Raw genomic sequence first — 15,287 nt, 5'->3', positions numbered from 1 at the left:
GTCTCGTTACTTGCATTTCATTGCGCCAATCTTTATATTACCTTGTCCACCTAATCAACTGCCACTCAGGGCGCTCCAAGCACACAGCAATCAGAGCTCTGACTTCAACACCGTTAGTAAATTGCGGGCTCTCGTTCGTTTGTCAGGAGTGGAATCCCCCCCACGAACCATGCGGCATTCTCTTTTCTGAGTCAGGTTAAGTTTACAAACGCAGTTATGGTATCTTGGTGGGGGTTACTGAGTAAAGTGACAGGTCTTAGCTTAGTAAACGTTATATTAGCTTGTAGTGTGTCGGCATTCCAGCGGCCGCCCTTTCTCTCCTCGCCTGTGTTCAGCCTCGTATTGCTGGAACACAAACATTCTGTTGACTTCTCTTGGTGAGCCAGTAACTAGTAGGGATGAGAAAGTGTTTTTCTTGCATTTTAACTGGAACCTGCTGCCTCTACTGCACGTCCCATATGAAAAAGAAAAAAACTGTAATTTTACAGTAGTGTTAGTGTAGTATTCATTCATTCATTCATTGCATTCAAATACTGTATTATTACTGCCGTTTAGACAGTGAATGCAATGCAACTTTGGACACAAAATGATTGCCAGCATACTGCAAAAATATTGCGTTATACAATATTTTGGACATTACAATGCTGCAATCTTTTCAAATAAATCGTATTACTTTAGTTGTTTTTTCCATCTGTGTGGATCAGTAGGATGGGGTGATGTGGTCGAGACATGTGTGTGTGTGTGTGTGTGTGTGTGTGTGTGTGTGTGTGTGTGTGTTAGTTAATATATACATTTTCAATAAAAATGTATTGATAACTTACTTCTGAGGTATGAAGTTTTACACCATTACAACACTTACAGACAACAAGTCATTATTACTTGTGCTCCATGAAACACATTTTAATGGGTCAGGAGAATGGACTGTATGTGGACTTCTAGGCTGCGCCTTTGTCCTTAATAGCATTTTTTCCTCTTTCATTACTTTTACTTTTGTACTTTAAAGTAGTTTAGAAATCAGTATACTTTTTACTTTTACTTGAGTAAAAAGCTTCAGTTGATACTTTTACTTCATGAAAAGTATTTCTAAACCATAGTATCTATACTTCTATTTGAGTAATAAATGGTAATACTTTTGACACCTCTGTTTATTATAAGTCTGAGACACCTCAAGAGAGTTCTGAGAGAGAATGGGCTTCGCCGTCGTAGTTTTTCTGACCTAGGAACGACTATAGATTTCATCATCAGCCAACTAAATAGCCCAGGTCGCCTCCACGGGTACCGCTGGATGCACGCAAAGTGCCTGGAACATGGCATTCAGGAAAAAACAGAGGATGTACGGATTATCCTTCAACTACTGGACCCAGAGAGTGTTGCGCTACGCCGTCATCGTACACTTCAGCTCAGACAGTACTTTTCCAAAGGACCCAATTTCATTTGGCATGTCGATTCTTATGACAAACTAAAACCGTTCGGAATCTGCATAAACGGATGCATAGACGGGTTTTCCCGTAGGATCGTCTGGCTGAAAGCCGCATACACAAGTAGTAACCCGCGAGTGATTGGCAGTTACTATGTGGATGCAGTGGAGAGGTTAGGTGGATGCCCGAGAATCGTGCGAACTGATTTTGGAACTGAGAATGTGACTGTGCGAGACATTCAGAAGTTCTTCAGCTCTCCGAAGAACTCGATCCAGTATTCAGCCCCTTGTCTACACAACTGGCCCCACCAAGATTCAATACGCTGATTTGCAGTGCTGGCCCCGGAGATGTAGCTTCGGTCCCCTGCCCTGTCGTCTTCTCCGTCACGCCTGAAGAACTTCTGGATGTCTCGCACAGTCACATTCTCAGTTCCAAAATCAGTTCGTACGATTCTTGGGCATCCACCTAACCTCTCCACTGCATCCACATAGTAACTGCCAATCACTCGCAGGTTACTACTTGTGTATGCGGCTTTCAGCCAGACGATCCTACGGGAAAACCCGTCTATGCATCCGTTTATGCAGATTCCGAACGGTTTTAGTTTGTCATAAGAATCGACATGCCAAATGAAATTGGGTCCTTTGGAAAAGTACTGTCTGAGCTGAAGTGTACGATGACGGCGTAGCGCAACACTCTCTGGGTCCAGTAGTTGAAGGATAATCCGTACATCCTCTGTTTTTTCCTGAATGCCATGTTCCAGGCACTTTGCGTGCATCCAGCGGTACCCGTGGAGGCGACCTGGGCTATTTAGTTGGCTGATGATGAAATCTATAGTCGTTCCTAGGTCAGAAAAACTACGACGGCGAAGCCCATTCTCTCTCAGAACTCTCTTGAGGTGTCTCAGACTGATAATAAAGCCACATTGGGATGCAAGTGCATCGAGGATTTCTGTGCATCTGAGTCCAGTATTAAAATATAATAAAATAGCGTCTAGTATTTCCGGAGCTACCATGGTGACCTACAGCCTGTGTGTACGTGTGTGTGTAGGCAACGAGATCAACGAAAACAAGGATATTGTGGGAATATTTTAATAAGTCGAGGGAACGACATAGGATATCATTCCCACGCCTTGGATATAAACCGAGGGAACGCGTTTTAAGACGTTCCCTCACTTTTTAATAACCCGTGCGCACGCCTTTATAACTCGAGCGCACGTATTAATATCTCGTGCTCACGCCTTAATGAAAGCGAGGGAACGATTTAATATCTCGTGCACACGCCTTAATGAAAGCGAGGGAACGATTTGTAACTCGTCCCTTCACTTTTAACTACCCGAGCGCACGCCTTAACGCAAAGCGTGCGCACGGGTTATAACTCGTGCGCGCGCATTAATATCTCGTGCACACGCCTTATAAGTCGTTCCCACGCCTTATTATTTTTTTATTCACCATGTCCCCTCTACGGCTCCGTAGGATTCTGTTTCTATAATAGTACATTGTAAATACTCACATTCCAGTCTCAAAGCCCAACAATGATCCTTGAAAAGCTGGACATCACACTTGTATGTATGGTCACGCTGGCCTTAAGTTCAGTTTTGGGAAAAACGCCAAATTTGATCACAAGCAGAAGGTGACTCAACAAAACTATCAACACAAACTAAATTCCCAGAGATTTTAAAAACAACAAGCCTGCTTTCCGCTCTTCCGTTTTTTTTTAGAATACCTGACTAACTACACTAATTACGACTTATTGATTACAAATTTCCTGCATGTAATATGCTTATATATCTAAGCAAGAATCTGACAACAGTAAAATTCTATAATAAATACAATACTGTGTGATGTTATAACAAAATACAAAATATAAATGGCACATTCTCTCCCATGTTCGTTACCCTTACGACTGCTGAGTTTTCGTTCGTGTGCTTTTTAGGTTTAGCATGCTAGCTACAACACTTCAATGTCACTTTTAGTGAACAATATAAAAAGTGCTAAGTAAACAAAATTCCAGGGAAAACGAAAGAGAGCTAGCCAGCTGACTACGGGACTGAACATTATTTCGGTTGCTAGCTGCACCAGAAACGCACCTTCCCGCAGTTGAGTTGTGTAGCCGCGACCTAGTAGCACTCATGCTACCAATAAATAAAATTACAAACACTGTTCTTTTGTACACTTACCGTTTCACGACTCCAGTCTTTATTTTTATCTGGCGTATTCTTGGATCCGCCATCATGAAGGTAATTTCTGAAAAGGGTAGTAAAAAAAGACTCGTAAATAATAGCAATTTTTAAAAAAAGACAACTGAAATAAAAAGCTTTCCAACACTTCCAAAATGCTGGACTGCGCATGCGTACATCTCACGTAGCTCGTCACAACCCAAGCTGCGCTGTCCAAGCGTAATAAAAATGTGCGCATGCGCAACACTAGTGCGCATGTGCATTGCGGATTGGCGCAGTATAGTTAGGGCTACGAAAATGGGTCAAAAAGGCTTTGTACATCATAAATGTAGTGAAATATGCAGTTGTTTTCGAATATACACGTAAATAAAAATTACAAATAAACTGGATGGTGCAAATGTGTAACAAGCCAACAAATATGTGAAGCATGTTAAATTAATAGAAATTATTTTGCATGTACCTTGAAATCTGCACAATATGCACAAATGTCCTTGTAAATTAAAATGTACTAGTGCATCTCAAAAAATTAGAATATTGTGAAAAAGTTCAATATTTTCCATCAGTTATTTAAGAAAGTGAAAATGTTATATTATAGACTCGTTACACATAAACGAAAATGTTTCAAGCATTTTTCTATTTTAATTTTAAACAGTATGGTATACAGTACAAAAAAAAAAAATCTCAAAATATTAGAATATTTCATTTCGAGTTTGAGTAAAACAGTGTGAACACAGTGTATCTCTCGGTCTAGTTCAGTACACACAACCACAATCATGGGGAAGACTGCTGATTTGACTGTTGTCCAGAAGATGATCACTGATGCCCTCCACAAGGAGGGTAAGCCACAAACGGTCATTGCTGAAAAGGGTGGCTGGAAAAGGTGCACAAGCAACAGGGATGGCCGCAGTCTTGAGGATTTTCAAGAAAAAAAGTTGATTCAAGAACTTGGGAGAGCTTCACAAGGAGTGGACTGAGGCTGGTGTCAGTGTATCAAGACCCATCATGAACAGACATCTTCAAGAAAGGGGATACAACTTTCGCATTCCTAATATCAAGCTACTCCTGAGCCAGAGACAATGTCAGAAGTGTCTTATCTGGGCTAAGGAGAGAAAGAATGGACTGTTGCTCAGTGGTCCAAAGTCCTCTTTTCAGATGAAAAAAAGTACATTTTGCATTTAATTTGGAAATCATGGTTCTAGAGTCTGGAGGAAGAGTGGAGAGGCACAGAATCCAAGGTGTTTGAAGCCCAGTGTGAAGTTTCCACAGTCTGTGATGATTTGGGGTGCCATGCCATCTGCTGGTGTTGGTCCACTATATTTTATCAAGTCCAAAGTCAACACAGCCATCTACCAGGAGATTTTAGAGCACTTCATGCTTCCATCTGCTGACGAGCTTTTTGAAGATGCTGATTTCCTTTCCCAGCAGGACTTAGCACCTACCCACAGTGCCAAAACTACTACCAAATGGTTTGCTGACCATGATATTACTGTGTTTGATTGGCCAGCCAACTTGCCTAACCTGAACCCCATAGAGAATCTATGGGGTATTGTCAAGAGGACGATGAGAAACACCCGACCCAAAAATACAGATATGCTGAAGGCCACTATCAAAGCAACCTGGGCTTCAATAACACCTCAGCAGTGCCACAGACTGATCACCTCCATGCCACACTGCATTGATACAGTAATTCATGGTAAAGGAGCCCCAACCAAGTACTGAGTGTATAAATGAATATACTTTTCAGAAGTTGGACATTTCTGTATTGTAAATCCTTTTTTTTTAATTGATCTTAGGGAGTATTCTAATAATTTGAGATATTGGATTTCTGATTTTCATGAGCTATAAGCCATAATCATCAAAATTAAAACAAAAAAGGCTTTAAATATTCACTTTACATGTAATAAATATAGAATATATGGAAGTTTTACCTTTTTGAATTAAATTATGAAAAAAAAGGAACTTTTTCATGGTATTCTAATTTTTTGAGATGCACTAGCATACATGACTGTCACAGCAGGGTCAGGGATTAAACCCAGGTCGCTGGAGTGGTAGGCAATTTACCAGCTCAATGAGCTAATGAGGGGACTCAAGTGTAGAGGGATAGTATTCTTCAAAAAATTTATTAACAAACTCTGGAACACTCAGAAGGTAGGAGAAAAGCAAAAAAATCCAATAACTTAGATCCAGAAAACAACCAAAAATAGTCCAGGAGCACAGAGGCAAAAAAGGTAAAATACAACCAAGTCCAAAAAGGAAAAATTCAAACACAAGGGCAGAGAGGCTTCAAAATACACAAAACTTTTGAATGGCAAAAACCAAAGGTTTCACTCACCAGCAAATCCCAAAGACTCAGTGAAGGCAAACACAACAGAGCCAGTATAAATACAAGGACAAATTGATCACATGACCACCAAAAAAAAAGAAAAGAAAAATACAGAGGCACAATAGCGGCCACTAGAGGCCAAATCAGTCTTAAGTCCTAACAGGACCCCCTCCCTAAGAACGTCTCCAGACGTTCCTTGGGCTCTGAGGATGTTTGCGCTGGAACTCCCTACAAAGATTTTTGTTCATAATGTCCCCAGCTGGAACCCAAGAGCGTTCCTCAGGGCCATAGCCCTCCCAGTCTACCAAGTACTGAACTCCACCCCTCACTCGGCGGGAGTCCAGCAGATGGCGGATGGTAAAGATAGGCTCTCCATATAGTGATTCGAGGAGGAGGGGGAGCTTTGGGGGCAGGGGCATGTGGTGATGATAACACAGGGCACAGCAGGGAGACATGGAAAGTGGGGTTAATTCTAAGGGACCGGGGCAACTAGAGCTGGTAGGCAACTGGGTTGACCTTGCGGACCACCTTAAAAGGACCCACATAACGAGGGGCAAGCTTGCGGCACTTGACCCGCAGGGGAAGATCTTTGGAGGACAGCCAAACCCTTTGGCCGGGGAGAAAACGTTGCACTGGCCTCCTGCGATGGTTGACCTGAGACTGGTAGGATTTGGAGGTCTGCAGCAGCGCCTTGGAGGCCTTGTTCCAGGTCCTCCGGCAGCGCCTCATGAAATGATGGACCGAGGGAACCCCGGCATCTTCCTCTTGTTCCCGAAGAAGAGGCGGCTGGAAGCCAAATTGGCACTGAAAAGGGGACATGTTGGTTGCAGAAGACTGGAGGGTGTTGTGGGCGTATTCTGCCCACGGCAGCCAGGAACTCCACGATGACGGGTTGTCCATTGCCAAACTCCTCAGGGTGGCCTCAAGGTCTTGGTTGAGCCTCTCCGTCTGCCCATTGGACTGGGGGTGGAAGCCGGAGGAAAGACTGGCGGTGGCACCAAGGAGTCTGCAGAATGCCTGCCACACCCGGGAGGAAACTGGGGCCCTCGGTCTGACACAATGTCCTGGGGAAGCCCAAACACTCGGAAAACATGATCGAATATTAGTTTGGCAGTCTCAAGAGCAGAGGGAAGTTTTTGCAAGGGGATAAATCAACAGGCCTTAGAGAACCTGTTAACCACAACTAAAATCTGTGGCCCCATGCATGAACCTGATAACCCACATATTTTTAAAACTGAGAAAATTGAATCTGAATATAATAATCCGTAAATTTGATATCAGTCAACCAGACATAGATTTGAGGTTTGTAAGGGTTTCATTAACATGTCTCCAGTTATGTAGTGAAAGTTCATTATGTCTACCTATTGAAACTATTCTTTAAATTCATTTCTTAAGACAAGGATGTTTTAAGATGTTACCTTGACAGTTTTGGCGATAAACTTCCGCCTTCTTCAAAACAGTCACCAGATGTCGAGTGGTGACGTGCCTTATCAGCTGATGTTACTCTAAGGAGGCGTGAACGTCCCGCCCAATTTGACAGGTAGTTCATGCCTCCTGCTGTCAGGTCTTTCCTCCAGGACGGCGCTCCAGGTGTGCGACAGCACATACGCTCCCTCATCCCGGTTCATCATTCTCTGCGCACGCTTTCGTATCTCCACTGCCTCTAAAATCCAATGCTGGAATCTATTTTTTTCAGCGCGAATGACTCTGGCCTCTTCCCAATTCATTATATGATTTTGCCGTTTACAGTGGTCTGAAATGGCTGATTTTAAGTTTTCTTGGTGTGCTTTTTCTTTTTCGGATCTTGTGAGTCTTTTTGTTGTTTCTTTTTCACATTCTATTTGGTGTTCTTTTTTGCAAGTATGGAAGCATCTGCCCGTATCGCCAATATAAACTTTATTACGTGAACGGCAAGGGATTTCATATATGATGTTGCATTTATTGCCCAGTTGTATTTTATCTTTGGGGTGAACTAGCAGCTGTCGGAGGTTTTTGTATGGTTTGACCGGGGTGTTGATGTGGTATTTCTTCATGGATCGTTGGATGCGTTCTGTAACTCCTTTTATGTATGGTAGTGTGACAAAGCCTCGGTTTGTTTTTTCGGTGTTTTTCCTTGTTTGTTTTTTTCCTTTGTTTGTGTCTGTAATTTCCCTTTTCGAATTGCCCACGGTGGATATTGGCAGTTTTTTAATGCCTGTTGGATGTGTTGTTCCTCCTCCTGTCTGTCTTTCTCCTCCGTGATGCTCTGTGCTCGGTCGTATAGTGTTCTGATTACTGACATTTTATGTGCGATGGGATGTTCAGATGTCCAGAGTAGATATTGGTCGGTGTGTGTAGGTTTTCTGTATGTTGTGATTTTAATGTTCCCTTCTTCTGTGTGGTGTATTTTTAGGTCCAGAAAAGCTATTGTCTTGTCCGTTTCCTCTTCGTGTGTGAATTTGATGTTGCCTGTCTTGTCTATGGAGTTTAGATGATCCGTGAATTGTTGTGTGTGACCTGTTTTGGTTATTTCAAGAATGTCATCAACGTATCATTTCCAGAAGATAGGTTTGCAGTCATCCGGTGCTGTTTCTATGGCTCGGGTTTCCAGATCCTCCATAAAAAAGTTGCATAGAGTGGCAGATAGCGGGTCCCCCATTGCAAATCCCTCTTTTTGTCTGTAAATTGTGCCTCTGAATTGGAAATATGTGGAAAGGGTCATCAAAAAAGCGTGAATGACTCTGGTAAGAGAAAGAATTAGATGCACGACAAACAAAATCAACAACTTGAATACAGAAATAACACAAAGAACACAAGATTTCAAACGCCGGTACAAACTCAGCAGGGACATGGAAAAAAATATGGAAGAACATCTGAATATAATACAAGAACAAGAATTCTCAAAAACAAAAACATGCCATATTAAAAAACTAAATAGACTTATCAAAAAGAAACAAAATAAATGCAAGGACAAGCAAATAAATGAAAAATGGATTTGCAACCTGTCTAAACACACACTAACAACAGCAGAACACACTATACTCTCAGGGGGACTAAACTATGCCATCACACCAAATAAAATCCCGAATGAAGAATTCATATTAGCCACGGAACTAGCATGCAACATGTTACAGGACCAAGGACAGAAGGCCGCATTAAGAAATGAAATAGCAGGCATCCTCACCTCAGCTAAACCGCCACCCAAGAAACACAACTAAACAGGAAATGGAAGCCATCAGAACCAGGGGCGCTGCCAGAAATTTTGGGCCCCATGAAAGATTAGAATTTTGGGCCCCTCAACTTTGCCCACCCTCGTCACAATTGCACTATTGTCATTATTTGACTTTTGATAGCCCATGGACCTTGAGTTTGTGACTTTATTACATTTTATGTATTAACCAATGGTTGAAACCAATGATTTAGAACGTGTGAACATTCCACACATGTAACCATGTCAAACACTTGACTGGTGTCCGTTATTAGTGTAACGGGTTTATTTTTTTCCACTTGCCATTGTGTGTAGTGGTGAGGAAATTCTGTGCTGGCCCTTTAAGAGCGCAGGTAGTTATGGGAACGAGGCGCTGGCCTCTTTCAGTTCGTTTTGGAAATGTAAGCGCCAATGCCACTGGACGTTTGCAGCCCGTCCTCAGCAGTGTATTTGTGTCTCATTTCTTCAGAATAAAAAGACTGGTGAACAACACAATGCAACGTCTGCTACATTAGCAACACTTTAATCTAGCAAACTGTATATGGCGCTCGCTCATTAAAAACTTCAATCCTAAAGCATTTATGGGTTGTATTGCTGCTTACCTCCTTCTCCAAAGGGGGGTTCAGTGGTTTGGTAGGGCGGAGGTCCCCCTGAGGCTGAATCTGTGCATATTTAGGGCACCCCATTAGTTATGAAACTGGTTATTAGCACTAGTTATTAGCACCAGCATAACGTAATATTTCATCTTGTTTATCACACAAGTCAGTTCAGTTATTAAAGTGGAAAAAATGTCACTGTACAAACTGTAAAAGTGTTCTCTTGATAGGCTAATCCAACCACGTTCATACTGTTCATTTACCATTCGCTAATATTTTGAACACACATGAGCGATAGCTACCTTTCTTTGGGAAAAACTGAGTGACCAGTTGCCTGCCTCTCCAGTCCCTCTCAGCTTTCAGCTGCCTTTCTTTACGTTTTTGACAGCCACTCTTCATATTTAGTGATCATAGACTGTACGCACTCCACTGCTGGCTGGCTGGCTGCTGCACCGCGACACAGCAGCAAGTAGCGTTGCACTGATCAGCACACAGATTTAACGCATCGCGCTTCTACCGGAACTGGACCATACCATTTCGCAAAAGGGGGAGGGTTAAATGACAATATGTTGAAGAACTCAAGAAATAGACAACCTTGTTCAATTAGCTCATTTTACCAGATGGAATATTGCATTGTTGTTATTTCAAAAGTCTTATTAAAATCATTAAAAGCATATTATCAGCCCCTTAAAGGGCCCCATGGCAATGCTGGGCCCCTAGAATTGTTCTAACCTTCCCCCCCCCCCCCCCCCCCCCCCCCAGCGGCGCCCATGATCAGAACACTCACAAAGAACAAGAAAATAACAATATTACCGGCTGATAAAGGGAGGACCACAGTTATCATGGACACTAATCAATACGAAAAACAAATGAATGAAATGCTCACGGACCCAAACACATATGAAATACTCAAAAAAGACCCGACGGAGGAAAAGAAAAAAAGACTAAAACTATTACTCAAACCGTTAATGGACAACAATAAAATCGATAAACAAACATACAACCACCTCATCCCCACAGCAGACATCACCCCCCGGATATACGGCACACCGAAAATTCATAAACCCAGAGCACCACTAAGACCCATAGTAGACAGTATAGGATCAGTTACTTACAACCTTTCCAAGACGCTGGCAGACATAATTAAACCACTCCTCAGACTCACGGAATACCACTGCAAAAAACTCAAAACAACTGGTGAAAGAACTAAAGGAAATCAAGATTAAAAAGGATGAAATTTTCGTATCACATGACATCATATCCCTCTTTACAAAAACACTGGTCACAAACACTCTCAACATAGTAGAAAACCGGTTAAAAGCAGACAGAACCCTGAAAAAACGTACAAAACTTACAGCACAGGACATAACAAAACTATTACATTTCATTTCCACTTCCACATATTTCCAATTCAGAGGCACAATTTACAGACAAAAAGAGGGATTTGCAATGGGGGACCCGCTATCTGCCACTCTATGCAACTTTTTTTATGGAGGATCTGGAAACCCGAGCCATAGAAACAGCACCGGATGACTGCAAACCTATCTTCTGGAAAAGATACGTTGATGACATTCTTGAAATAACCAAAACAGGTCACACACAACAATTCACGGATCATCTAAACTCCATAGACAAGACAGGCAACATCAAATTCACACACGAAGAGGAAACGGACAAGACAATAGCTTTTCTGGACCTAAAAATACACCACACAGAAGAAGGGAACATTAAAATCACAACATACAGAAAACCTACATACACCGACCAATATCTACTCTGGACATCTGAACATCCCATCGCACATAAAATGTCAGTAATCAGAACACTATACGACCGAGCACAGAGCATCACGGAAGAGAAAGACAGACAGGAGGAGGAACAACACATCCAACAGGCATTAAAAAACTGCCAATATCCACCGTGGGCAATTCGAAAAGGGAAATTACAGACACAAACAAAGGAAAAAAAACAAACAAACAAGGAAAAACACTGAAAAAACAAACCGAGGCTTTGTCACACTACCATACATAAAAGGAGTTACAGAACGCATCCAATGATCCATGAAGAAATACCACATCAACACCCCGGTCAAACCATACAAAAACCTCCGACAGCTGCTAGTTCACCCCAAAGATAAAATACAACTGGACAATAAATGCAACGTCATATATGAAATCCCTTGCCGTTCACGTAATAAAGTTTATATTGGCGAAACGGGCAGATGCTTCCGTACTCGCAAAAAAGAACACCAAATAGAATGTGAAAAAGAAACAACAAAAAGACTCACAAGATCCGAAAAAGAAAAAGCACACCAAGAAAACTTAAAATCAGCCATTTCAGACCACTGTAAACGGCAAAATCATATAATGAATTGGGAAGAGGCCAGAGTCATTCGCACTGAAGAAAATAGATTCCAGTGTTGGATTTTAGAGGCAGTGGAGATACGAAAGCGTGCGCAGAGAATGATGAACCGGGATGAGGGAGCGTATGCGCTGTCGCACACCTGGAGCGCCGTCCTGGAGGAGTGACCTGACAGCAGGAGGCGTGAACTACCTGTCAAATTGGGCGGGACGTTCACGCCTCCTTAGAGTAACATCAGCTGATAAGGCACGTCACCACTCGACATCTGGTGACTGTTTTGAAGAAGGCGGAAGTTTATCGCCGAAACTGTCAAGGTAACATCTTAAAAAATCATTGTCTTAAGAAACAAATTTAAAGAATATGTCTCCAGTTAGTCTGAAAATTGCACTGGTGAAAATTTTAAACAGCTAAGAAAAATACAGATATATGTATATGAGGTGAATATCCCCAATGAAGAATCTGGTGCATGAACCTGACAACCCTCAGGTTGTTAGGTTCATTCACGGTAAAACATTAAAAAAGTAGCATTACTACTTGGTTACAAAGTAATACTTTATTAACTGAAAACAACAACAACAACATGGTTTCAAATGAAACAACTGAATAATGAAGAAACTTGTGAAATCATCTAGTTTTAAGCCTTCCACAGCTAGTTTATATGGTATAGGCCCCAATGGCATTGCACACCAGTCCATATACTATGTCTTCTGAGGCACATCACAAGCGTATGAAAGACAACCTGCAAAATAAATCTACTTGATAGTGTATAGACTTGGAATGTTTCAAAGGGTTCAATGAAAGGTACCCTTAACTGAGCAAACAGTTGAAACTACAGCAGTAATCAATGATAAACAGTGAAACGTCAACAAACAAGAACAAAGACACTGTCGCCTGTTTTGTTGTAGGACCGCACGAAATATAAGCAGCAATACACACATAATTCCCATTTCAAATGTGATAGGCCTAGTAAACCAGCCTACAGCGGTCCAGATAAATTTAATGCGTCCCACACAATGTAAATGTTAAAAATTTTTAATTCTAGTACTGCTTGGTTGTTCTGTGATCACAGATATATATATACATACCTCTAAGGATTTCACTAATAACTTCCTGAAAGGACAGCCTTCTCGCAGCTGTCTTTGCACGTCTTCCCATGGGCGCTGCCATGTTGGATTTTGTTGGTTGTCAGGTTCATGCATGGAAAAATATTTTGATTATATGCTCAGCAGATAGTGCTGCTACCTGTATTACAGAAGTGGAACTAATTATCGGTTCGTCAATTTCAGGGAAGGCAGATATTAATATGAACTGTTCAGAGACATGCCCAACTAAAATTTTTGGAACAAGTGGGTTGTCAGGTTCATGCATGGGGCCACAGAAATAACTGTTACTTTCAGACTCGGGGAGGCCTGTGACGAAGTCTGCAGACACATGGGACCGGGGCGCCTCGGGATGGCGAGGGGATGTAGCAGACCTTGAGGAGAGTGGCTTGGGTTCTTACTCCGGGTGCACACAGAACAGGCACTCACAAAGGACTTCACCTCCTTCTCCATGCCGGGCCACCAGAAGCATCTCCGCAGGAATTCCAGGGTTCTCCAAGACCCAGGGTGAGCAGTGAGATTGGAAGAGTGCCCCCACTGGAGTACTTTGGCCCGCACTTGACTAGGCACATATAAAAGTCCTGAAGGACCTGATCCAGGATCTGGTTCTTGACGCTGAGCATGCCTGACCGCTGCTTCAACACCCCAGCGGACAGGAGCGACAATCCGAGAAGCAGGAACCACCGTACTGATCTCGCCCTCCCTTCCAGCAGAGAACTGCCTAGACAGGGCATCAGGTTTCTTGTTCTTAGACCCAGGGTGATATGACAGGGTGAAATCAAACCTGCTGAAGAACAGGGCCCACCATGCCTGGTGAGGGTTAAGATGTTTAGCTTGCTGGAGGTACTCTAGGTTCTTGTGATCCGTCCAGACCAGAAACGGATGCAGGGCCCCCTCCAACCAGTGTCTCCATTCCTCAAGTGCCATCTTAACGGCTTACAGTTCCCGATCTCCAACATCATACCGGGACTCAGTGGGGCCAAGGCGGTGCAAAAAGTAGGCACAAGGGTGCAATCTGCCATTAGACCATTGAGACAGAACTGCCCCTACACCAACATCGGAAGCGTCCATTCGACAACAAAAGGGTGTAAAAGGTCAGGGAGGATCAACATAGGTGCAGTGGAGAAGTGGAGCTTGATGTCTTTAAAAGCTTCCTCTGCCTTGGAAGTCCAGATGAACGGCACTCCTGTCCCCTTGGTGAGAGCGGAGATGGGTGCAGCCACCGAGCTAAAATTCCAAATAAATTTGCGGTAAAAGTTCACAAACCCTAGGAATTGTTGGACCTCCTTTACTGACTTAGGAATGGGCCAGTCCCGCACAGCCTTGGTCTTAGCTGGATCCATCTGAATTTGCCCTTCCCTCAAAATAAAACCAAGAAATGAGGCCTCTGGGACATGAAATTCGCACTTCTGAAACTTGACATATAGGTGATTCTTTAACAGCCTCTGGAGAACTCTCTGCACATGATGCTGGTGTTCCTGCAGTGTCTTGGAGAAAATAAGAATATCATTCAGATAGACAAAAACAAAGTGGTTAATCATGTCCCTAAGAATGTCATTGATAAGGGCTTGGAAAACAGCGGGTGCATTAGTTAGCCCAAAGGGCATCACCTGGTACTCATAGTGCCCTGAAGGAGTGTTGAAGGTGGTTTTCCATTCATCGCCCTGCCTTATGTGAATGAGGTGGTAAGCATTACGCAAGTCCAACTTAGTAAAAACAGTGGCCCCCTGGAGCAAGTCAAAAGCAGTAGACATCAGTGGAAGTGGATAACGATTTTGGACGGTTATCTTATTCAACCCCCAGTAGTCAATACAAGGTCACAATCCTCCATCCTTCTTGCTGACAAAGAAAAATCCAGTACCAGCAGGTGAAGTAGATGGCTGAATGAATCCAGAGGCCAAGACATCCTTACTGTAATCATCCATGGCCTTGCGTTCTGGCAGAGAGAGTGAGAAGATCCACCCACGAGGAGGAGTAATGCCTGGGAGCACGTCAATGACACAATCATAGTGCTTATGTGGGGGAAGCGAAGCAGCCCTACTTTTACTGAAAACCTCCTTTAGACCCCAATACTCAGCAGGAACTTGGGACAACTTAGTGGGATCTAGAGACTCGGCAGGCAACAC

At 42.8% G+C, this 15,287-nt stretch overlaps 1 protein-coding gene across 1 annotated transcript in view; it reads right to left on the bottom strand.

Moving 5' to 3' along the window:
- Positions 1 to 3,772, bottom strand: part of tbca (tubulin cofactor a) — a 30,082-nt gene extending 26,310 nt beyond the window's left edge. The window contains exon 1 of the mRNA XM_060935720.1: positions 3,595 to 3,772. Coding sequence (XP_060791703.1) covers positions 3,595 to 3,650 — 56 coding nt within the window. The 5' untranslated portion in view covers positions 3,651 to 3,772. The remainder of the gene's footprint in view (positions 1 to 3,594) is intronic.
- Between the last annotated feature and the right edge of the window lie 11,515 nt (positions 3,773 to 15,287).

Source organism: Neoarius graeffei, chromosome 12 (assembly GCF_027579695.1).
Source record: "Neoarius graeffei isolate fNeoGra1 chromosome 12, fNeoGra1.pri, whole genome shotgun sequence".
NCBI classification, from domain to species: domain Eukaryota; kingdom Metazoa; phylum Chordata; class Actinopteri; order Siluriformes; family Ariidae; genus Neoarius; species Neoarius graeffei.
The sequence above is the reverse complement of the archived record's forward strand: the minus strand, read 5'-3'. Positions and strand labels throughout refer to the sequence as shown.